Consider the following 24,526-nt stretch of genomic DNA (forward strand, 5'->3'; position numbering starts at 1 on the left):
GTAAGATTAATCACATATGTGGCAAAATTTCTTTTTCTCTCCCCCTTCATTATCACAAACAAATAGTATTTACCACATGCTGTGCTAAACATGAGGGCCATTTAAATACATCCTGTCCTCTCTAAGCTGACATAATTAGAAATGGATGCACTCTGTTAAAAAAAAATCCTGTGATTAACAACCTGTAGTAATACTCTTTGAGTCTTTATTCACTAAAGAAGTTTGGGCCTCTTTCAATGTTCGGATTTCTCTACAGTATGAAATGTCAGAAATGGGCAGGTCTTGTGAAGATATGGCCTAACTCTGGATAACTTGAGACCCAATATGTAGTGAGCTATAAAGAAAACCATCTAGCAGAATAAAATCAGGCCCTGACATGATATGACTAACAGACATTTCTAGGGTACCATAAATATGTATGATCATACATACATGCCTTATTCTCCCTTAAAAAGGAATTGATGAAGGTCTGATTGGATTTCACAAATATCCACTGAGGCTAGTGTGAGAAGTGGCCATGTATTTCAGAATCAGTAAGCTAAAACATAGAGGTACAAGAAAGAACTCCTTGGAACAGATGATCAAGTATAGCTGAGGTATCTCTTGCCACGAGTAACCCTATTTAAATCAAGATTGGGAGGCGGTGCTGTGGAGCCCTTTTTTTCTAGAGGCTAATAATTAAATCAGATGACTTCCGAAGAGCACCATAGTCCCCATGATTCCTGATAATGGGTGGACCAAGGAGCATTCCTTTCAAGTCCATCTAAACTCTTAATGATTTGGAGCATCTGGGAGGCTCCATTTAACTCGATGGCTTTATTCTCTCTCTGGTTTTTCATTCCCTACCACTTCACTGGGTTAAAAAAAAAATATTTTAAATGTTTGTTTGTGGAGTCCTGGCATCTCTCATGCTCCCATCTTTGTCTGGTGTTTGTTTTTCAAAATTTTGCTTGAAAAAGCATGTAGAATTCTCCTCCATTTCTTCTCAAAGAGGTTGTAGGGTTTGTGACTACCAGCACAGTAAATGGGAAGGCTCCTTTGGACGCCTAGGAATTAAACACCATGGTAACTGGATGCTATTATCGAAGTACTGTAACTATGTCCCAGCCTACAGAAGCCACACCAATCATTTGCCTTCCAAATTAACTAGATACAGATGATCCAGATGCTAGAGAAGGGGATTTCTTGTTTTCCAGTTCTGATTCCTTTAAAATTCATTCATTCAGTTGTTTCTTTTAATCATTCATTTCTGTAAGTAGTATTAAGTACTTACCGTGGGGTAAGCAGTGCTGGGACTGGAGTCGCCATGCTATGTAAGACTGTCTGCAAGGAGCTTTGAGTACAGGGAAAGAGACAGATGTGTACATAATCATCACACACATAGGCATTATGTACTTTAGAAAGGGTGTATGCAAAATGCCACGGGAACACAGAAGAATGTCACTTGTATTGATTTTGATTGGGAGAGGGAGTGGAGAATTAAAGAAGGTTTCTCTGAAAGGTTGGGTCCTGAGGACTATAGAATATAGGAGGGTTGTACAAGCAGAGGGGATTTCAAAAGTAAAAGCATAAACACACAAATTCTGCTTGGGCAACTTGGAGCGGCACAGGGTGCAGAGTGGCATTATGGGAGATGAGGCTGGGACATTTAGGCTGGAGCAATTTGATGGCAATGGATGGACTTTATCCTGCAGACAATGTGGACCCAATGAAGAGTGTTAAGCTTAGGATGACATTATCAGATCTGTTTTGTTATTATCTTTTATATGACTCTGAAGAAGAAAAATATTTTTAGCTGTGACTTATCAGGCACTGTCTATATACTTGACATATGTTGTTGCATTTTAAATCATAACAACTTTCTGAAGGGTGAGCATTATTTTCCTCATTGTACAGAAGAGGAATTTGAGGCTCAGAGAAGTGAAGTAACTTGGCCAGGTTGGTTCGGGGGCCATGGACTGGGACTCAAGCCTGGGCTTGTCAGACTGACTGACTGATATTCTTCTGTACTCCCCTGCCCCCCTTTCCTGGTGGGCACACAGCTAGCATTTGATGACAATTATTTTATGAGTGGTCCCTGTTCTGTCAGGCCATATGGACTATTATCTAAGCATTGCAAAAGACAGGGCTAGGAATGGTGTGGGAGGAGGGTAGAGAAGAGGGGACAGGGATGGTGGCTCCTACACCTTGTGATGGCCCTGGTGGCCTGCCAGTGATGAGGTGCATTTCCATTCTGAAGACGCAGCATGCCCTTGCCTGGGCACAGGGACTGCCCTTTAGGCTGGCCAGCCGGCATGCGGGCTGGCCTCAGGTAGTCAGCAGGACCGCCTCATCATCCTCTGATTATGGCCTACCTGAGTGGTTTGGTGACTGGTGAGGATGGCCTGTCAGCCACCATCACCAGAAACCCTACAGGCCCCCATTTCCCCTGGAGAGTCGGTAGGAAGCCCCATGCCTCCTTAGGACTACTGATGGGTAGGTATGATCACATCCTCCCCCAATTCTAATCTGAAGATGGCACTAACTCTTTTGCTTTAGCAAGACCTGGATTCAGAACTGAGCAAATGGGAGGCAAGGAGCATTTTAAGTATCTACTGCTATCCTTCCTCCTCCCCTGGGAGATGAGAAGGCTCTGGGCACCTGCAGTGGAAGCTCCTTCTGGGGTTCATGCAGCTGCGGGATGGAAGAGTGCTGTGGCCCCGGGGTGCGGCGGGCTATGCTGTACCAGTGGAGGTCACATCACACCAGGCACTAACACAAAGAAACTTTCTGTCTGCGGAGCGTGGCTGGCATGTGGAAACATTGTTTCTGCAGAGACTCTAAAACAAATGCATTCCGTGGGCCCAGGAGCGGGCACTGGACGTGATGAAAGTGCCTTTTGTGGGCGCTTCTGTGGGAATCGGATGGAGGTTGGCGTGGCCCCCGCAGTGCGGAGCGCGGCCTGGCCTTTCCCGCTACTGCTCCCCCTCTGCCTGTGGTCGCGGTGGCCATAGAAACGCGCTGGGCTCCTGCTCCACTTCCTCTCTCTGCCTTCCCTCACCAGCAAATCAAAACATAGACTGAGCAAACAAACAACAAACAGAAAAGAAGCCCCCAAAACCTGGAGTTTCGAAGAAAATAGAGAACACTGGCTTCAAAGGGCCTTTTCGTTTAAATTACCTTCTAGTGCAGCAGGGAGCCGATAGAGGGCGACGTCGGCTCCCTTCGACCTTGATCGCTGGAGAGAGGTTCTGCAGCAGTGAATGAACTGTAACGTGATTGTAAATACTTTCAGGGCCGTGATTGTAAATACTTTCAGGGCCGAGTGGAGTTTGTTCTGGTGGGGTTTTATGTGTTCTCCTTTTCTTACAAAAAAAGAAGGAGAAAAAAAATAGTGCTCAGTGACGAAATGGCAGCAAGAAACAGATTCTCCAAGTACAGTCTCGCACGCTCCTCAGCTCCTTAGTCCAAAACAAGTGAAGCCACGGACGAGCTCTGGTTTTCAGGTGCTTGACCCAGTCCTTACTGGCAGGAGTTTCATGAGCAGCGATGGAGTAAGAGTTAGTGGGATTGTGCCTTCTGTTTAGTGATGGACCCAGAGGCGTGGGTGAGACCCGGGAGGCCTCGGGTGTGGCCTAATTCAGGAGGAAGTTGAGCTCTGAGCTGTTTCCTTGGGTGTGGCCGGTTGCTCAGTACCACCTCCCTGGGGCCTCCTGCGTGGGAACATCGGCCCTTGCAGGGTGGCTAGCAGGGGTCAGGATGGCTGGACCCCTGGCCCTGGCAACTTCGGTGCTGTTCTAACACCTAGGCCGGTGGGTTCCAGAGTGTTTCATACACAGAGGCTTAAGACAAGGAAAGCCCTTTCAGGGTGTGTGTGTGTGTGTGTGTGTGTGTGTGTGTGTGTGTATAGGGGGGATGGTTAATTTCTAATAAATGGTAATTTCGAATAAATGGAAACTGTGATATTGTGATGTAGCCAGCATTCCAATAGGCTGGAGTTTTTTGTGTTATGAATATGGCATTTTTAAAGTTTGACCTAAGGGTGGGACCTTTTTCCTTTGGGTCCCTCAAAGCGTATCATATTCATGTTAGTGTAGAGGTGCTCTGTCTGCTCTGGCCTGAGGAATCTTTTCTTTGAGTGAGTTGGCATTTTTGTGAAAACTGAAGCTTGAACCTCCAAACCTTACACTGACTACTTCAAGTTTTTGCTTCCCACTGTTACCAGGGGAGCCATTAGCCGAAATCTGATATGTATGAACATTCTCTCTCCCTCCTCTTGCTCCCCCTCCTCTCTCTCCCTGTCCCTCCTCTCCCACCAACCCCTAATATAGCTTGATACAAACTCTTGAGGGCTGTTAGAATTAAAAAAAAATCCTGCCACTTAATTTTTCTTTTCTTAGCTTCCTAAAATAACATATTGCTTTTTTGTTCTTATCCCAGTTCACACTTCAACAACCTCAGATCAGTCAAATGTTTATTAAAATTTTTTTAAAAAACATAACAAATCAGAATTGATATAGAAAAAAATTCAAAAAAGCAAACCTATCAAAGCAAAACAAAAACAAACCAGCATCATAAAATTCAGAGAACCCCCTCTACCATGCTCCCAAAAGAAAAACTCTATTTAGAGCCTGAAGTAGATGGAGCTGATTGCCTGGCTTGGTTTTTTACATGACTCTGAATAGGACACCTCAGTGTGGGGTCCTTCTCCCTGCCTCTACAGCTTGTGCAAATGAAGACTTCCTCCCCTTATTCGGAATGGAGGATCAAGGGTATTAATGATGCATTGTTCCTCTTCCAGTGATATTTGTGAGGATGAAGGAGGAAAGCAGGAGAGAAATGAGTGCTAAATATATTTTAATCACCTCTGCTGCTTTGAAAGAATTCCCACAGATAATCTTCAGCTCTTCAGCAAAAAGCAGCTTCCACCCTCGAGCCTCCCCTTGTCCCTGTGTGATGTGGCACCGACCTGCAGTGTGGAGGGGTTTGCACAGTGCTCTCATTGTGTAATTAAAAGAAATTTCCTGATGCTGATGGGCCTGGGCTGGCTTGTTAGCACTATCAGTGCAAACACAGAGACATTAAATTTAAGTGAGGGCCCGGCTAGTTTCTGGGCTGATTGGATTGTCATCCTGAGGCTCTGTTTATAGAGTGGGGCCCTTTTCCTCCCCCACCTCTGGACTCAAGGAGCTCTTGTGGGGCTTTCAGGAGAAACCTCCCCAAGGAGCTAGCCTGGGCCAGCGTTTAAACTGACCCAAATTAAATCTTCAGGAAAGAAATTCTGTTCTTCATCTCACTCCAGAAACAGGGCATAAGAATAATGTTTTCTTTTTCCCCCAACTGATCTCAAGAGATCAACTTATAGAAGAAAACTCAAATATCCTTCTACTAAAAAAAAGTTTTCTGCTCGATGTCTCTATCTTCCTTTTGATGTCATTGGGAGAAAGTGTGTCTGCCTCCTTCTTCATTAATATATTCTGTGAAATGTGAGTCCATTTCTTTCTATTTGTAGAACAACAGAATTTTCTACTTAAAATTCACATGGAGTTGAAATATATCATTTGTATGAAAAATGAGATGGGCCATTTGGAAAATGTAATTTTAAAATATGCAACCTACACCAGCATATGATCAAAGTAATGAGTTAATTTTAATTTCTTTTTCTTGTTCACAGATGTCCTTGAAGGTTATAACGGGACGATTTTTGCGTATGGGCAGACTTCATCAGGAAAAACCCACACCATGGAGGTAAGATTACAATGTGCTCTAATGCGAATCTCTGAGATGACTGAATGGAACTGACGTTTCCAGCAAAACTTGAGGTGCATGTGGCTTTCTTTACTGGGAAATAGAGACGGTTGTGTTTGGCCAATTAATTATGTCTTTGAGAAGTTTTAAAATAGCAGCAAAAAATAAAGTCTCAGGAATTCAGTATTTTAAAAAGTACTTTATTGATAACTTTGTGACAGTAACAATACATTCTATTCAGAAACAATCATTGATTAGCTAAGCAGTAGTGTGAACATCATTCTGGACTTCAGCCTCATTCTAACTGGGAAAGCCTGTTGGGAAAATCATTTACCCTGATGAAGGCCCCCGGGGAGGTTCGTCTCTTAGAATAAATAAAAAACTGTAGGTCAGAGATTTTTAAAAGTTGGCTTGTGGGCCACGTTCAGCCCACAGACATATTTTTGTTTGGACTGCACGATATTTTTTTTTTAATAGTAAGCAATGTTAAAAATTGGATGATTTCACACAATTCAAATTTTCCATCTTAGGTTGAATATTCTGAAGATCTGGTAGCACTGGGTGAATTTCACCATAATATAAAATTCAAGCTTCACTGTTCACTTCATTGTCCTGTTCACCTTTTTGTTAACATTTCTAGTGCAGGGAACAGCTGCTGTCACCTAGGAGAAGTTTGGTAAAATATTTGTTAGTATTTGTGAAAATGGTACCTGTGGTACTGGCTCTGGCCACCCCACGTACATGGGGCTGAACTCTCCATTGTACTCACACCCAGCCCACTTCATGCACACTGGGGTGAAGACGAACTTATATTTGGCATCCTTCCTTATTGACTTACATACCTGCTCCCTGAAGGCACTTCAGGGTATGACCCCAGCTCCAGTTGTTGGCTGTGGAATTTTGTGGCTTCAGTCTGTTTTCCAAACAAGGCAGGTCTGCAGACAAAATTGAACCTCTTTGCCTCCTCTTTTCCTTTTTTTTTTTTTCTTTAAATCACCAAATCCTATAGGGCCTTCAGAGCCTGATAATTCTTCTAAAGGTGAGGCCCACTTGATAGGTAAGGAGAGGTGGTAAGCGTGGTTATTATAAGAAACTGCACAGAGGAAGTTTGGGGAATTCAGCAGCAGGGTAAGATGAATCCTTAATCCTTCCAGCTTAGTGTTTTTCATTTACGATGCCCTCCTGGGAATAGCACTGAGACGGCTGCTGCAGAATCGGTTTAGCTTATGAATCATTCCTATTGAAGAGGAGATTTCAAAGGCACGAGGCTAAAATCCTCAGGGCTCTGATGTTCTGCTCATACTGATTTCAAGTGTGGGGTACAGTGCCGGGGATCTCATTTCTGCGGTGTTGACTCTCTTTCACCTGTTTTGCTGAAGACAAAGTGGTTCAGAGACTGCACAGATTAAAGGAAGCATGAGGTTTATTTATCACTTCTTTCTGACTAAGCAGGTCTTACCCCTGACACCTGAGTGGCATCAGCCCATCTTCTCCTCCTCTCACACTCTACTGCAGAACGTCTTGGAAACGCCACCCTGCTATCCTCACGCTCCTGTCCCGGCCCCTCGCCTTTCCCTCTCTTACTAGGCCCCCGACTCTTGACCTTGAGACTATAGAAAAGTTGCAGTTCTACATTTCCTGTGTCCCACCTAGTCCAGTACCTGTAGACAAAAACTCCCTCGTAGGTCAGATGACACTTGAAAGAGAGATACGGTGTCTAGTGAGGAATTCAGTCTAGAGGTTTTTTTGTTTGTTTGTTTGTTTTGTTTTATTACCAAACTATATATAATGCCAAACAAAACAAACAAACAAAAGCAACCTGCATTATTTAAAATCCCCCAAAATCTCTTGGAATGCTTACAATAGTGACCTTTTAAGCTTTGGGATTAGAAAATATAAGGTACTTGCTAAATGCCAGAAATTTAAGCTGTAAGACATCAAGAGAGAGAATGCTCCCCAGTGTAAAATCTTATTTCCGGAGAAGAGATGGATGTAGGGTGATGGCAAAGAGCTATGCCCGCCCTTTAAAACTAATATGGGAGGCCAGGCGTGGTGGCTTACACCTGTAATCCCAGCACATAGGTCAGGAGTTTGAGACCAGCCTGGCTAACATGGCGAAACCCCATCTCTACTAAAAATACAAAAAAATTAGCCAGGCGTGGTGGCGCACGTTTGTAGTCCCAGCTACCCAGGAGGCTGATGCAGGAGAATTGTTTGAACTGTGGAGGCGAAGGTTGCAGTGAGCCAAGATTACACCACTGCACTCCAGCCTGGGTGACAGAACAAGACTCCGTCTCAAAAAAATAGTAATAATAAATAATAAAATTAAAAACCAAAAAACAAAAACAAAAACTAATAGAAGAGATATTTTGCTAGAGGCTCTCAAGCCCTCTGTGTCTTACAGTGTAAACTTCACAATGCCTGACCAGTGAGGACTCATGGGGGACCTGAAAGGAACTGGGTTCTGGACAGGTTTCACCTCCGGTTGCCTCTTCATCTTTGTCAGTTTTAAAAGGTCAGTTGTAATGAGTTGCTTTCCTTTATTGTGACTTTTGCAGATCACATACTTGTGCCTACAGTTAGAAATAGTTGATGTGGATGGGAGTTTTTTCCTAGTGCCACCCACCCCCTCACTTAATCGAGTTCTTTCTGTAGGGTAATTATAGATTGGAGAAAAGGTAGGGGATATTTTCAGAGGAAGACAGAGGGAAGGAGGAGCCCTAAGCTGAAGTCATAGATACTGCGAGAGACCAAGAAATCCAGGATCCTGGAATGCAATTAAGTCAAAAAAGCCCTACAGGGTCTGCATTCTCTGAAAGGAGGATTTTGTGTATTCAAATTACACATTGTGATCTTCCAAAGGCTTTCGGAAGGGGATGTTAACTCCCTGAGTGTCCCTGAGTGGAAAGAGCAGTCACATTTTAAAGCTGTTTTTCACTTTAATCCCCCTATTTTTGGTCTGACATCCAGTGGTGATTCCATTACCTTGTATTGAGGGGAACAAACAGATAAGCCTACATAACATTGGAAATATTGGCTTCTCAAGATGGAGCATTTAAGGTAGGTTTTTAGTAAATATATGACTCACTGGACAGTGTTAATGCTAAGCTTGGTGGACACCAACACACAGAAGGTCCTGGGCTTGTGCAGCCCATACCCAGGGTTGGCGCTGGGGAGGACACAGGGGGTTCCAGCTCCAGCTGAGGAAAAAGAGACTGTTCTTTTGTTCCGTGTGTGATGCTGGGAAGGGCCTCTCCTGGCCCCGTGCCCTACTTTGTGATCCTCTTCTGCACACTGATATAGATGGATGGAGACACCTTGTGTTTTTTCTTTCTGCCCCAAGAGACGCTTGGAGGTCATCTGAATGGTACAGGCTTCCCAGCCGTCCCGCCAAGCCTGCCAAGTGATTTTGAACTAATCTGTCTGAACGCACGGTGCTCATGTGCTGACGGGCTGATGTCTTAAGTGTTTCAGGAAACTCTGCCCTGCTTGGGAGGTCAAGGAGGCAACTGGGGCTGGAACAAAGAGAGTCTTGTTTGGTGGCTGGTGGCCTGGGTCTTGTTTCTTCTTTCATATGTGCTCCTAAAAGATCACATTCCGTGGGAAAAGTTTGCGGATAGAATTATACAGGATGCAGTTATAAAGATCTTTCTCCTATTTGCTTTCCGGGAGAAACAAGGTGATGAGGCAGTGGATTTCTTTGCTCCCCAAGTTCATCTTTGATCCTTTGGCTAAAATACACTCTCACTGTTCTTTCTCAGTTCCTGTACTTTGTTCTCCCACTCGCCTTCTCTGCCCACATCCTCTCTGCCCATCCCTAAACTTACCCATTCTTCAAGAGTTGGTGTCCCTCAAGCAAGCCATCCCATATTACCCATTTTATTACTGGAAATCTGGGACATTTCTAGTCTCTGAATTTCTATAGCTCTCGGCTGTTATCCCACTTCTTACTGCCCGAGGCAACTGTGCATTGTGTGTCTGGGCTGCGCATCTCATCTGCAAGGGTCAGTGTAGAAGCAGTGAAGACCTCTAAGGAGCACCTCTCTCTCATACACACACAGACACACCACACACCACATTCCACCCCCCCACATACATCGTAAACACACACACAGACATTTGCACACCACACACATATACACACAGACACACCACACACCACATACCATACACCCCCACATACATTGTACATGCACACAGACATATGCACACCACACACATATACACACACAGACACGTCACATAGAGACATACCATACACCACTACCACACCCCACATACATTGTACACACACGCAGACATATGCACACCACATATATATACACACAGACACATCACACACAGATGCACCACACACCACGCCTCCCACATACATCATACACACGCACACACATACATTCACAGACACACCATATACCACATACCCCCCACATACATGATACACACACAGACATATGCACACCAAACACATGTACACACACAGACACACCACACACAATATATCACACTCCTTAAATACATCATACACACACACAAACATGTACACACCACACATATACCCACACAGACACACTACACACCACATACCACACACCCTTCCACATACATCAGACACATACAGACATATACATACCACAGACATACCTCACACCACACATGGCCCTCACATACATCATAAACACACACAGACATATATATCACACACACAGACACACCACATAACATACTGCACACGCATACATCATACACACACAGACATATACACATCACACACATATGCACACACAGACACACCACACATCACATACCACCCCTCCACATACATCATATATATACACACAGATATATGCACACCACATACAAACACACCACACACCACACACTATATACCACACATGACCCCTACATAACATCATAAACATACAGAGATGTACACATCACACACATCCATATAGACACGCATACCACACACTATATACCACACCCCCACATACATCATACACACACAGACATACCATATACCAGATACCACACATTGTATAGCATACCCCCTACATACACACACACAGACACACCACACACACAGAGACACCCCCCACATATACATGCACACATACAGGCAGAGCCCACGTATATCACACATACAACACACACACATACACACACACTGCATACATCATACAGGCACAGACACCACATATCACACATATACAATACACACACGCCACAGAATGCCACACGGCCGCACACATCACAAGCACCCCCACACTCGCCACACTTCCTACATTCACGCTATAGCACATACCTGCACACATTCGCTACGTCCATCTCACACACATATAACCCCCACATCACACATACATGTAATACTCCACATACATCACACGCCCCCACACACGCAGACATAACCCTCACACCCCACACGTATATCACACACAGACATATACTACACACATCACACATCCATATGCTCCCCTAACACTACACACACACACACACGTGCACACTCCACATGCCCCTACATCCTCCCCTGCGTACACACACCTGCAGATTGTTTCGGCAGGCCCAGTTTGCTGCACATAAAGCCCTTACCACTCTTGGGCATCTGAGCTGGATCAAGCAGCCCAGCTCCTAGGCCTGTGGTAGATGTGGGTATGCTTCTGTTCCTGTGGGGATGGGAGGCATTATTATGAGAACACTCACTTTTCTCACATTGATTTTAGGGTGAGGACTTCAGAGAGACACAAAGTAGAGAGTGTCCTAGATTCATCTCTCGTTCTGCCTTGGTTCTTGCCCTGACAAAGGCAAACAAAGAGATGTCAGCACTTGTATAAGCCAGGAATCAATGGGGAGATAAATCCATTGAAAGGGAAAGCATCTAGGAAAATAGATTTGAGTCAATTATAAATGATTTTTGGATTATCAATCGTTCTTCTCTGGCTGTGGGCTACTGAGGAGAAGCTAAAGGATTATCATGAATTATTAAAAAGCTCTGGAGGGCTTTGGTAGGGGAGGTCTTTTGATTGGCTGAGTGGAGTCATGACATTTGGCCAGATGGAAATGATGTTCTCACCATAGGTATTGTTTCTGCCAATGATCTCCATGGTTCAGAGCATGTGGAGGTCCATTGTCTAATTTGTTACACATTTATGATGGAATGTACAGTTTAAAAGTTATCAAGATTTGAGATTGTCAGTCTGTCATTTGGCACTGTTTTCTTTCCTAAGATATATATTAATTGTCAGGGATAGAAATGGGTTTCAGTCTCTTCAGGTGAAATAAACTGCAACAACTTCTTCGTGAAAACCTGCTATGAGCTGAGTGATATAATACTAACATTTATTTTAGCCCTTCTCATGTCACTAAGCACTTTATATATCCTATTTAACTTGAATTCTACAATAATTCTATGTAATAAATACTAAATCTTGTAAGCAATGGAGAGAAATATACATGCACTGGCCATCCCTATCTTTAGGAAGTATGCAGTCAAACTAAAAAACAATAGCAATACATCAAACTATTTAGATTCTTAATAGATAAGGGCATTCCAGAGGAGTATCCATTTTTCCGGATGAGAGAGCTTTGCTGGAAGCCAGACTGCCGGACGTGGTGGCTCATGCCTCTAATCCCAGCACTCTGGGAAGCCAAGGTGGGTGGATCACTTTGAGCTCAGGAGTTGGAGACCAGCCTTGGCAACACTGCGAAACCTCATCTCTACAAAAAATACAAAAAATTAGCCAGCTGCGGTGGTGCACACCTGTAGTTCCAGCTACTAGGGAAGCTGAGGATCACTTGAGCCTGGGAAGTGGAGGTTGCAGTCAGCTAAGACTGCACCACTGAACTGCAGCCTGGGCAACAGAGTGAGACCTTGTCTCAAAAAACAAAAACAAACAAACAAAAAATCTGGAAAATCTCTGGATGTGTTGTTGGCACTGATCACTTTAAACCTGCAGACTGTGTGTTTGTTCACTGATGGATTGTTGAACACATATGAGAACTTAAGTGCTTATTTGACGGTGGGCTTAGGCAAAGGCTCTCTGGAGCTTGTGTGTTGCTTTCAATACTTCTGGAAGTCTTCATTAGGAGTTGCTGTCAGATCCTAAGGCATCTTTTCTAAAATCTTCAGGGGTGGCAAATTCTGGACCTTAAAAATGGATTTGGTAATATCAAAATAGCAGAAGAATTTACCTATCCCTATCCCCACCCACTTAGGTGAAATGAGTAAAGTAGAAAAGCGGGGTAAGAAGAATATAAGACGATCTTAAACATGGATTTAGGTGTTAGAAACAGCTAAAAATTATTTGGAACAATTTGGCCTGGGAACCACAGATTTTTAAAAGAAGTTGATGAAATGTATTTTCTTGATTGATCTGTTAAATGATACTGAAAGTGTTGCCAGAATAAGGTTCTTAGAAATTTTGGAAAATTTTGGAAATCAGTTCTAGAGGTGATTTCATTAAACAAGATTGCCTTACTTGGAACTCCAGGCTCAGGTCAGTTTGTAAATACTCAAAACCCAAACCTATATATTCTCATTCCTTCTCCTGCTCCCTTTTCCTCCTCCTCCTCACCCCACACTAGCCACATAGACTCTGATTTTGTTTCCTTGAGTGGCAGCTGGAGGCAATACTGTGGGGCCTCAGAACTTGGCAGAACAAGTGCTCCCCTGCTGGATAAACAGACCAACACACTGAGTTTTTCCACCAACTTCTGGTCTGTTGGCAAGTCAGGTAGATGCCCAAGGGAGCTGGCAGGCACATGTGGGTGCTTCCTGCTCCACCGGGTTCTGTCTGAGGAACCCAGAGATGGTTCTCCCTCTCTCTCATGTGTCTCCCAGCATACTTTAACTGCCCGTGTTTGTATTTTCACCCACTAGGGGAAGCTGCACGACCCCCAGCTCATGGGGATCATCCCACGAATTGCCCATGATATCTTTGACCATATCTACTCCATGGATGAGAACCTGGAGTTTCACATAAAGGTACGTATTACTGATTGGTCCCCAGAGAAGACACTGGGCCCCAGATAACGTTTCTTATACCTCCTCCTTTCAAGAAGATATAAAAGATGATCCTACTAATTTAAATGACATTCTTGTGGTAAGCAGAGCCCTCTTTATTAGTGACCTAGGCTAACAGGTGTCTGGAGGGTTTGCTTGAAATATCCACATAATGAAAGCAAAAGCCTTCTTTAGGTGGAAATCATCTTGATTGTTGCCCAAATTCTACCCTTTATCCTCTGGATTTCTGTGGGTATGACTGAAATGTGTTTGTGTTTGGGTTAGGGCAGCATTTTCCAAAGTGTGTTCTGTGGAACACAGTCCCTTGTGTTATTAATGGTGGGCTAGCAGGGAAAAGGGCTGTAAGGCCAAATGAGCTGGGAAAATGCTTTCTTGAACAGTGTTAAGTTTATCACAGGTTTCAGTATGCTCTGCAAAGGGGACATGCATTAGATTACATTTCCCAGCTTATTTGAATGTAGACACATTTCTCCTCCTAAGAGTATCACAGACTTGTGTTTTGAGCAGAGTGTCACAGAGCAGAACTCTGAGAAATGTTGGGAAGAGGAATTCTCTTCCTTTTTATCTTCCCCCTTGTATTTTGTTTTTGTTTTAAACCAAAACTTGTTGTATGACTTAAATTTGCATTAAAAGAGAGATTTCTACTCTCTTACTGTAGCTGTTAAATAATCAAATTTGGTATTAGGGTATATTCATTGGAACACCTCTTTTGCAAGTGGCTGAAAGGCACTTGTTTAAGCAAATAGAGGATATTGTTATAAGATACAGAATCTGACAGTGGGCATTTTGTGGAGGAGGAAGTGTGGAGGGCAGGAAATCTAAGCCCTGTTTTTCTTTTTAAACTTTTTAAACAATTGAGATATTGTTCACGTACCGCAAAATTCATCCTTTTAAAGTGTATAGTTTGATGGTTTTTAATATATTCCCAAAAGTGTACAATGATGATCCTTATCTAATTCTTGAGCATATCATCACCTCCAAACCTGTTATAGTCCCTGCTTTTCTGGCCCCTTGCTTGACTTCTTTCTCTTGTTCTGGAGCATCTTTCTCTCTTTTTGGTGGGAGAAGGGGTTGGCAACATGGCAGCTGCTGCTCCACCATTCCCTTATTTCCAACTCTAAATTCCCTTGGGCAGGGACTCATTGGCCCAGCCTACATAGGTGCCCCCCTTGCCCGATGAGCTGTGTCCAGGATGCACATGCTGTCTGGGGGCCCCCACTGTGGCTGGGGAGGGTGAAGGGGCAGTTCTAAGAAGCCTCACTAAGCAGATCTGCTAAGAGATTTCCCTTCAGGCTGGGATCTTAGTGCACCAGGCCCATCTGTTCAGAGATGAGGAAACGGAAGTTTAAAGATGCAGGGTTAGGCTGGGCACAGTGGCTCAGACCTGTAATCCCAGCACTTTGGGAGGTTGAGGCGGGCAGATTGCCTGAGGTCAGGAGTTCACGACCAGCCTGGCCAACATGGTGAAATCCTGTCTCAACTAAAAAAAAAAAATACCAAAAAAGTAGCCAGGCATGGTGGTGTGTGCCTATAATCCCAGCTACTCAGGAGGCTGAGGCACGAGAATCACTTGAACCTGGGAGGCGGAGGTTGCAGTGAGCTGAGATCGCTCCACCACACTCTAGCCTGGGCGACAAGAGAGATTCTGTCTTAAAAAAAAAAAAAAAAGACGCAGAGTTACAAGGCCCAACTTAAACACCAAGTTATTGATAAAACTAAGAATAGACCCTAGGTCTGACCAACCGCACATGCGATACCTTTTCAATTATATTAAACTTCTCCCCTTACTACTGTATACCTTTCGTAAATGACATAAAAAGAAGGCACCAACTGTTTGCCCAACTATAAATTACATCTAGCAAATCACTTTTCCTTAGGATTCCTTTTGTTGGCTAAAGCCTGCTTCTCCTTCTTGCCAAGGTTCTTTATATCTAAGGATACAGAAGCTTGTTGCTTTGATGGGATCAAGATTTAGAAGCTTAGTGCTTCTTTAGGGCTGTTTGCATTTAAATAGCTTAAACTACTGCAGGGTTCTTATGTGATAATCCTGGAATACGATGTTAAACCAATTACTGCCCTCAAAATAGGGTCTTGTGTTAGAATCTTATTAAGATAAAAACAGCCCTAGCATGAAGTTAGAGGAGGAGAGGAACAACACTCTTAAGTCTCTAGGGCTGAATTTTACAGTCTGGATTTCTGTGTTGCATTTGTACTTATGCTTACTTGTTTTATAAATAATAATTATAAGTGGGCAAATTAGTTGCTGACTACTTTGTATTTTGAACCGGATAGTGAGAGGCTAAATCAAGAAAAAGAGGACTGACTAAGGCAATATCGAAAATCTGCTCCTTAAATGAGTCCCACAGAGGTTTTAAACTTTATTTCTGAACATCCTATTTCTTAATGCCAAACAATGCCTATTTATTTTTCTTCCGCCTGGTCTCACAAAGTATTTTAAATGACAAAACAACAAAATCACCACCCTCGCACATACACCAAAAGCAGAAATTAATGAAATCAGAATCCTGTTTCTACTTACATTAAATGTGAATATGATTCTAATTGCCAGATTTGCCAGTATCTAGTTTGTGACTTTTTTTTAGATGTAATTAATTTTCTCTGTAATCTACGGAAATAAGGCCATATGTTTAAGATCTCAAAAATAATAGACAAGTCTTAATGAAAATCAGACAATTCTGAAATAAATAGAATGCGCTGAACCAGGGTAGAGTTGGCTGCAGGAAGGACTGGGTTAGAGATGTCCAGGATTGGAGGTCAAACAGACCCATAAGGATGTGGGGAGTGTGGCAGCATGAAAGATTAGAGAAAGCTGTAGGCGTGAGTCTTTCAAATGTCACATAGGTGTGTCCATGAGAGATGGGCCTCAGGGACAGGGAAGTCTGACAGGTGTTCAAGTAGGCAGATGTTGCTAGGGATACAGGCAGCCAGGAGAGATGCCCAGCAGTGGATTCCAGGGCTCAAGCTAGGACCCCACATCTCAGAGTAGCTGGGATGGTTCCAGTCAGGTAGTTCCAGACCGAGGCACATTAAAGATAATGGATCAGGGCTGAGTCAGAGCTGGGACCAGTGCTGGGTTAGAGTCTTTGCTTCCCCTTGACTGGTTCAGAGCTGGGATGTAGGGATGAGGTTTTACCTGAGTAGTCACATCCCAGCTTTACAACTTTACAACTGTTTTCCTTTCTGCCCACTCCCTTGTTTAGATTTCAAAAGCACTTATGAACATAGGGCAGATAAGTTTATTGGGTAGGCAGACAGCAGACGTAAACAGAGTACAGAATCCTAGAGGGGGATTTTTGACATCGTAAAGCCCTATGGCTTCATGTGACAGATGGGACAATTGAAGCCTAGGGTCTTGGTTATGTGTGAATTGAGTCCCTAAGACCACATATTTAGTTAAAGCAGGTCTCAGACATCAGCCAGCTTAAGAATCGCCTGGGGAACTGAGAACCAGATTCCTAGTTCCTTTTCTCTGGGATTCGGATTCAGCAGGACTGTAGTAGGGTTCAGGGTTCTGCAGTTCAAACAGGTTCTTAGGTGATGCTGATGAAGGTGGTGCTGTGGCTGAGCCTTGAGACTAATGGGAAGGCCTCCTTTTCTTCTCACAGTCTAACCATCTTTTATCAAGTCCCATTTTGTTCAGATCTTTCCTGGATGCACCAGAGCTGGCCACCATTACCAGCTCTTGCGCAGTTACCTTTCTGAGCTCTTGTAGTTCTAAACACACTGCCCTTGCCCTCTCCTGGCTTCTTGCATGTGAACATTTGGGCTACGTCTCCTTCATGATACTGTCAGTATCATGCAATAAGGTGAGGCCTACTGAGTGTTTTCTAAGCGTGCTTGGTGCTCATCTAACGTAAAGCCTAGAGTCCTCCTGTAAGTGTCTAGCACATGATGTTAAGAACACTTGAATGACAACCAAAGGGAGCTGTGATGTGTGTGGGTGGAGAGTGGTCCACACTTAGGGAAGCGTAGAGCAAGCGGGAAGCAGGGGAATCCCAGTAGAGCTGGCCAGATTATAAGTCTTCACTTTGAACCCCTCTTCTTACTCTTCTTAGCCATGCATGATGAAAGCTTTCATAAGTACTAATAATGGCATTTTTGAAATACACTGTGGCATGTCTATTCCAAGCTCAATTTGTTTTTAACTAGGTTTCCTATTTTGAGATCTACTTGGACAAAATAAGGGACTTACTTGATGGTAAGTAACCTCAGTGCTTGTCCTTTATTTGTTCTGTAACAAAAGTCCGGGGAGGTTGAAATGGTTTATCACACTTCTGCTTAAGGAATTAATGAAAATTTATAGAGATACTCTGTTGCCTTCAGGGTATATGTTTATTCTCAGCCAAGGCTTAAACTTGCATATTGCAAAGAGATTAGATCTGACTGTCCTTTGTAACAAACTTCCATTTTTCCTCCAATATAGAGTCTTTAACTTTTATTTTCTTCTTTGCATGCTGTCATTCTCATCTTTTTAGTATCCAAGACCAACTTGGCTGTTCATGAAGATAAAAACAGAGTCCCGTATGTAAAGGTATGAGGAAGATTTGATTGGTGATGCAATTAATTTCTCTCCAGTCTCTGTCATAATAATTATTACGTAAGATGTGCAGAATATTATCTGTAAAGAGCATATAGGCATTTATTCAGGCTCCTTAAATTTAATATTCATCTGGTTTTAAAAATTGACATTTACTTTCTTCAATTGTATCTTTCCTTTATGACATTATTATTTAATATTATTCACATTTAAAGAGATTTCGATATTGAGTGCAATTGTTTTTACTTTGCAGTAACGCCTATTATAGCATTATCTGTGGAACATCAAAGTAATATTGGTGGCCATGATCATGAATAAATAAAGATAGAAGGCAAAGCAAAACTTCATCCATTTCTTCTTCTCTCATTGATTTTCTTCTTTGATTTTCTGTCTTCTTAAAGTGTTGCTGTTCAGTATGAATATGTACTCAAAAACCTAGGAAAATTTGACAGTTCTTTTTTTGGTTTACTTCTATATTTCCTAGGGCTTGCTCAGACTTCTCTTTAATGTAGAATTCAAGCCCTGGGCAAGGAGGAAAAGTTGTTGGATCGATATTTCAGCCTTTCTATTTATCTGCACCTCTAGAAGATAAACAGGAAAATGTTTCAGCCTTTCAAAATATTGTTGCTTTTCAACTCTTTCAGTGGTGAACCTGAACTGATTCTCTTCCAGGGATGCACTGAGCGGTTTGTGTCAAGCCCCGAGGAAGTCATGGATGTAATAGATGAAGGCAAAGCAAACCGACACGTGGCTGTGACAAGTAAGCATGGTGGGGGTGTTTCCTCCCCTGCAGCTTGGGAGACAGATGTCTGCCCACCAACCGAGGGGGGTGGGGAATTAGGTACAAATGAAAGAATGCATGGGAAGGTGATTAAAGAGCAGTGCTCGGACACAGACGCCAGGGTATGTGTGCTATGAGTATGTCTAGGCAGTCATGGGAAAGGGTGCCTTCTGCTGTCCACAGGACTCTGAGGTCTTGGAGATATTGGGTGAGACTTACTGGATCCTGATAACAGCCTAAGCCTGAACATTAGGAAAAATAAACAACCAGCCAACCAAAGGGAGGGAAAGAGTAAGCTCATCAGTTTATTTATTTTGATCATGTTATTGTTCAGGTTAAAAAAAAGTTCCAAACCAACAAATTCTATAATATGTTGTAGTCACACACATGGAAATAAACCATGTTGGATTTCTGCCTTCTGTAAAAAAGAAAAAGAAAGGGAAGAAGGAAGTCAGAAAGCAGAGCCAGGAGCTTTAGGGAAAGCCTTCCGATATGTTACTAGCAGACACATTCAGATTGGCTCATTAGCTCTGCAGTTCCTTCCTCAGTATGTTCATTGCATCTCAGGGGAGCAGTGCATATGGGATTTGGGCAGCAGAGGGTCCGTGAAAAAAGACAGTTGTCTATCTTATTAAGAGGGATGTGGACAAATGACAGTGAGTTCATATGAACAGAAGCTGAGAGAACTAAGGGTTTATAGCTTGCGTGAGGGAAAAAAATCTGGAGGAGGGTGTGTGGACAATGTAATGTATCTTACCGTGTTGAAGGTGCTGACACTAAGAAAGAGGGTCAGCTTGTTCTGTTCCATCTCAATGCTTAGAATACCCATGATTGTTGGAGCTCTAGGGAGGCAGATTTCGACCCCTGTGAGGAGAACTCTCCAACCCTTATAGCTGCCCCAAGTGCTGCCTGCTACCTAGAGAGGTAGTGAGTTCACTGTTATGTTGTAAAAGAGATTCAGGTATTGGTTTCCTGACTGGTCTAGGCTCTTTAAGTCTCTTCTACCCAAGATTCTCTGATTCTGTGGTCCAGAACTGTAATTCTCAACATTTTCTCTATCTGAGCAATGTATCAGATGATATTCATGTATATAGCAACTTTCATAGGTGAGCCTATTCCTGGATGCAGTGTTGGTCAAGCTCCACTTCTTTTTCTCTTGCTTAAAACATGCACACATACCTGAAAGAATGGAAGACAGATATTCTTATAGTAGTAGCATCTCTCATTTACGTTATTCACTCTGTTTCTGTAGCTGTTTTTAATCACAAATTATTTATGGCATACCTGGTAATCCATTTTGATGCCTTGGTTTGGAACTGCTAATCTAAAAAAAAATTGCTATTATTCTTATCATTCTGGTAAGGTTTTTCTTTATTATTGCAATAAAATATACTTAATATGAAATTTGCCATCTTAACCATTTTAAAGTATGCATTTATGTGACGTTAAGTACCTTCACATTGTGTGCAATGTCACCACCTTCCATCTCTAGAACTTTATCTTCTCCAACCAAAACTCTGTACCCATTAAACACCAATTCTTTATTCTCCTCTTGCTCAACCTACTTTATCTCTATGAATTTGACTGCTCTAGGTACCTCATGTAAGTGGAATCATAAAGTGTTTGTCCTTTTGTGACTTATTTCACTTAGCATAATGTCTTCAAGTTTCATCCATGTGGTAGCAAGTGTCCTTCCTTTTTAAGGCTGAATAATATTCCATTGTATGTATATACAACATTTAAAAAATTCATTTAACCATTAATGGACGCTTGGGTGGCTTCCACATTTTGGCAGTTGTGAATAATGCTCTTATGAACATAGGTGTGCAAACATCTATTTGAGTCCTTGATTTCAATTCTTTTGAGTATATATGCAGAAGTGGAATTTTCGGATCTCATGGTAATTCTACTTTCAATTTCTTGAGGAACCGCTACTATTTGCTATTATTACTATTTTCTATAGCAGCTGTACCATTTTCTATTCCTAACAGCAGTACATCAGAGTTTCCATTTCTCTATATCCTTGCCACTTGTTATTGTTATTATTTTTATAATAGCCATCCAAATGGTGTGAAGTGCTGTTTCATTGTGGTTTTGATTTGCATTTCCCTAATGATTAGTGATGTTCAGCATCTTTTCATGTGCTTATAGGCCATTTGTATATCTTCTTTGAGGAATGTCTATTCAAGGTCTGTATTTATTTTTTAATCAGGTTAATTTGTTGTTGTTGACTTGGAGTTCTCTATGTATTCTGGACATCAATCCCTTATTAGATATATGATTTATAAAATTTTCTTCTATTCCATGGATTGCTTTTTTACACTATTGATAGTGTCTTTTGATATAAAAGTTTTTCACTTTGATGAAGTATCTATTTTTATTTTGTTGCTTGTGCTTTGGGTGTCATATCCAAGAAATTATTGCCAAGTCCAATGTCATGAAGGTTTTCTCCTGTGTTTTCTTCTAAGAGTTTTATAGTTTTAGTTTTTATATGTAGGTATTTGATCCTTTTGGAGTAAATTTTTGCATGTACTCTAAGGTAAGGGCCCAACATTAATATATTTTTTGCATGTAGCTATCCAGTTTTTCCAACACTATTTGTTGAAAAGACTGTTCTTTCCACATTAAATGGTCTTGACACTCTTGTTGAAAATTATTCAACCATATATGTGAGGATTTATTTCTGGGCCCTTTATTCTCTTCTGTTGATTTATATGTCTGTCTTTATGTCAATACCACACTGTTTTGATTACTGTAGCTTTGTAGTAACTTTTATTTTTTATTTTTCCATAGGCTATTGGGGTACAGGTGGTATTTGGTTACATGAGTAAGTTCTTTAGTGCTAATTTGTGAGGTTTTGGTGCACCTATCACCCGAACTGTATGCACTGCACCCTATTTGTAGTCTCTTATCCCTCACCCTACTCCCACCCTTCCCCTCAAGTCCCCAAAGTCCATTATATTGTTGAAGTGTGAGACCTTCAACTCTGTTCTTATTTTTCAAGATTGTTTAGGCTATTTGGTATCCCTTGAGATTTCATATAAATTTTAGGATGGATTTTTCTGCTTCTGTAAAATATGTCATTGAAATTTTGATAGAGATTGCCGTGAATCTGTAGATTGCTTTGGGTAATACTGACAGCTTAATGATATTAAGTCTTTCAATCAATCCCTTTATTTGTGTCTTCTTTCATATCTTTCAGTCATGTTTTGTAGTTTCCAGTGTACAAGTCTTTCTCTTCTTTGGTTAAGTTTATTCCTAAATAGTTTATCCTTTTTTTGCTATTATAAATAAGGTTGTTTTCTTAATTTTTTGGGTTGTTCATTGTTAGTATATAGAAATGCAACTGATTTTTTACATGTTGATTTTGTATCCTACAACTTTGCTGAATTAATTATTAGTTCTAACAGTTTTTTAAAAATGAATCTTTAGGGCTTTTTACATATAATCTGGTAAGATGGTTTTGAGAAATGATTGCTGGTGAAGGCTGAATGGGATGGTTGCTGGGGTCTCTGTCTGCTTGGCAGACAAAGACGAGGATTTGCAAGGATTTTTATTTCCAGTATCCCATCTTAATGAAGCATATTTAATTTTTGAAAACTTCTTTGCTGTTAGCATAGGTTGTAGAAGTGTATGTCTTAATCCTTCCTTAGGAAAGTCTTAATCCTTGCTTAAGAAAGCTTATGATATTACTGATAAGGCAAGGCTTATGCACATGACTAAGATAGAATACATCATGTATTAATCATGATGAAGTCTAAGGAATTTAAAGTGAGGCAGGGGAGGAGGTAGTGAATTCTTCAAGGGGAAAGTCATGCTGGAGTAGGAATTTAGAGGATGGGGCTTCAGGTAGAGCTAGAAAATCTGATATCTTAAACTGTTGACTAAGATTTTTAGATTAATTTCTTTGCTCCTTGAAGACATTTAAAATCTTGTATTTCTAGAATGAGCATTGTTTTTCAGAAGAAACAGGGGTCTCAGATAATTTTTAGAATTGGCTGGACTTACTTCAATGAAATGGAGCTATTAGGCATGACTTGTTATGCTTTTTAAATGAGAGGTTTTCTACCTAAACCTACATGTTCTTTGTAGAGCAGTAAACTATTTTCCTTTTCAGACATGAATGAACACAGCTCTAGAAGTCACAGTATCTTCCTGATAAATATTAAACAAGAGAATGTAGAGACTGAAAAAAAACTCAGTGGGAAACTTTATTTGGTTGATTTGGCTGGGAGCGAAAAGGTAATTTGTTCTTTATTTGTATTATCTATAATTTTCCCCTTTTATTTGCTTCATTGTGCAATGGTATAATTTTTATGCTTTTCTATTTTCCTGCTTTAAAGAGCTTTTAAAATTTCTGAGGCTCTGCCAAGGTGTTATTACATTTAACCCTTTGTCCCTGCTTTCTTTTCTGGTCCTGAGGTCTCCTGTTGGTGTCACAGGCAAGTGCTTTGCATGCCAACTCTGATTTATCCCTGATGGGCCCTTATGATGATATGAGGCAATAGTTGGTTTGACTTAGCCTGTGGCAGAGGCAGCTGCACACATGTGGGAGGGATATGAACTTCTGAGAAAAGAGAAAATCCCATGTTGTACCCGACTCTAATAGGCCAGGAACGAGCTTTGCCATTGGAATGTGGCAGTCCTGCCTCTGCAGGTTTGTTTTGCTGATAGAAGGTCTGGAACCTGGAGCGCTCCCTGCATTCCCTGGTTCTCCCAGCAGTAGGCATGGGCTGATGGTGTCCCATGTGGGAGGCCTTGGCTCTCTCATGCAGTGTGGCCTGTAATCAGCCTCAGCGGCAAGCCTTTACTGTTCTCTGGTTTTGTCCGGATTCTCTTTTGTCGTCTACACCCTGACCCATGCCCTCCCAGGCCCTGGCCGGGGCTGTACTCCAGAGCAATAGGCTTCCCAGAATCTCCAGTCTCACTTCCATAGCACCACTGGAGGCTTCTGCTGCCACACCCTGTCTGGAGGCACTGACCTCCCTCGAGCAACATCATAGAGCAAGGCCATGTGCACAATGCCCTCTGGCCTCCATCATCACTGACATCATGCTGATTGTCCCCATGAAGGCCAGCCTTGAAGCTTGGTCAGTCTCCCTAACTGTATGATTGATCCCCACTTATTGCACTACATCACTGAGTTCCCGTATGCCAAGTTATGGCCACTTACATCCACGTAAGTAATGGTTACTTGAATTGTCCTCTAGTATGCATTTGTAAAACCGTGAGCAGAAAGTCATCCGGGTATTTCTAGTTGGGAATCTAAAATTTTACTAGTATGGGGCCGGGTGCGGTGGCTCACGCCTGTAATCCCAGCACTTTGGGAGGCCGAGGTGGGCGGATCATGAGGTCAGGAGTTCGAGACCATCCTGGCTAACATGGTGAAACCGTGTCTCAACTAAAAATTAAAAAAAAAAAAAAAAATTAGCTAGGC

General features: G+C 42.1%; 1 protein-coding gene and 1 long non-coding RNA gene across 2 annotated transcripts in view; one reads left to right on the forward strand and one right to left on the reverse strand.

Moving 5' to 3' along the window:
* The window catches only part of LOC107973790 (uncharacterized), a 28,830-nt gene extending 25,030 nt beyond the window's left edge, over positions 1–3,800 (reverse strand). The window contains exon 1 of the long non-coding RNA XR_010149751.1: positions 3,160–3,800. This is a non-coding gene — a long non-coding RNA (uncharacterized LOC107973790). The remainder of the gene's footprint in view (positions 1–3,159) is intronic.
* KIF5C (kinesin family member 5C) overlaps positions 1–24,526 on the forward strand; it is a 151,360-nt gene that overhangs the window by 48,253 nt on the left and 78,581 nt on the right. The window contains exons 3-8 of the mRNA XM_009443445.4: positions 5,654–5,727; positions 13,607–13,711; positions 17,921–17,969; positions 18,247–18,302; positions 18,981–19,068; positions 23,207–23,331. Coding sequence (XP_009441720.2) covers positions 5,654–5,727; positions 13,607–13,711; positions 17,921–17,969; positions 18,247–18,302; positions 18,981–19,068; positions 23,207–23,331 — 497 coding nt within the window. The remainder of the gene's footprint in view (positions 1–5,653; positions 5,728–13,606; positions 13,712–17,920; positions 17,970–18,246; positions 18,303–18,980; positions 19,069–23,206; positions 23,332–24,526) is intronic.

The sequence above is a fragment of the Pan troglodytes genome, chromosome 13 (genome assembly GCF_028858775.2).
Source record: "Pan troglodytes isolate AG18354 chromosome 13, NHGRI_mPanTro3-v2.0_pri, whole genome shotgun sequence".
Taxonomy (NCBI): domain Eukaryota; kingdom Metazoa; phylum Chordata; class Mammalia; order Primates; family Hominidae; genus Pan; species Pan troglodytes.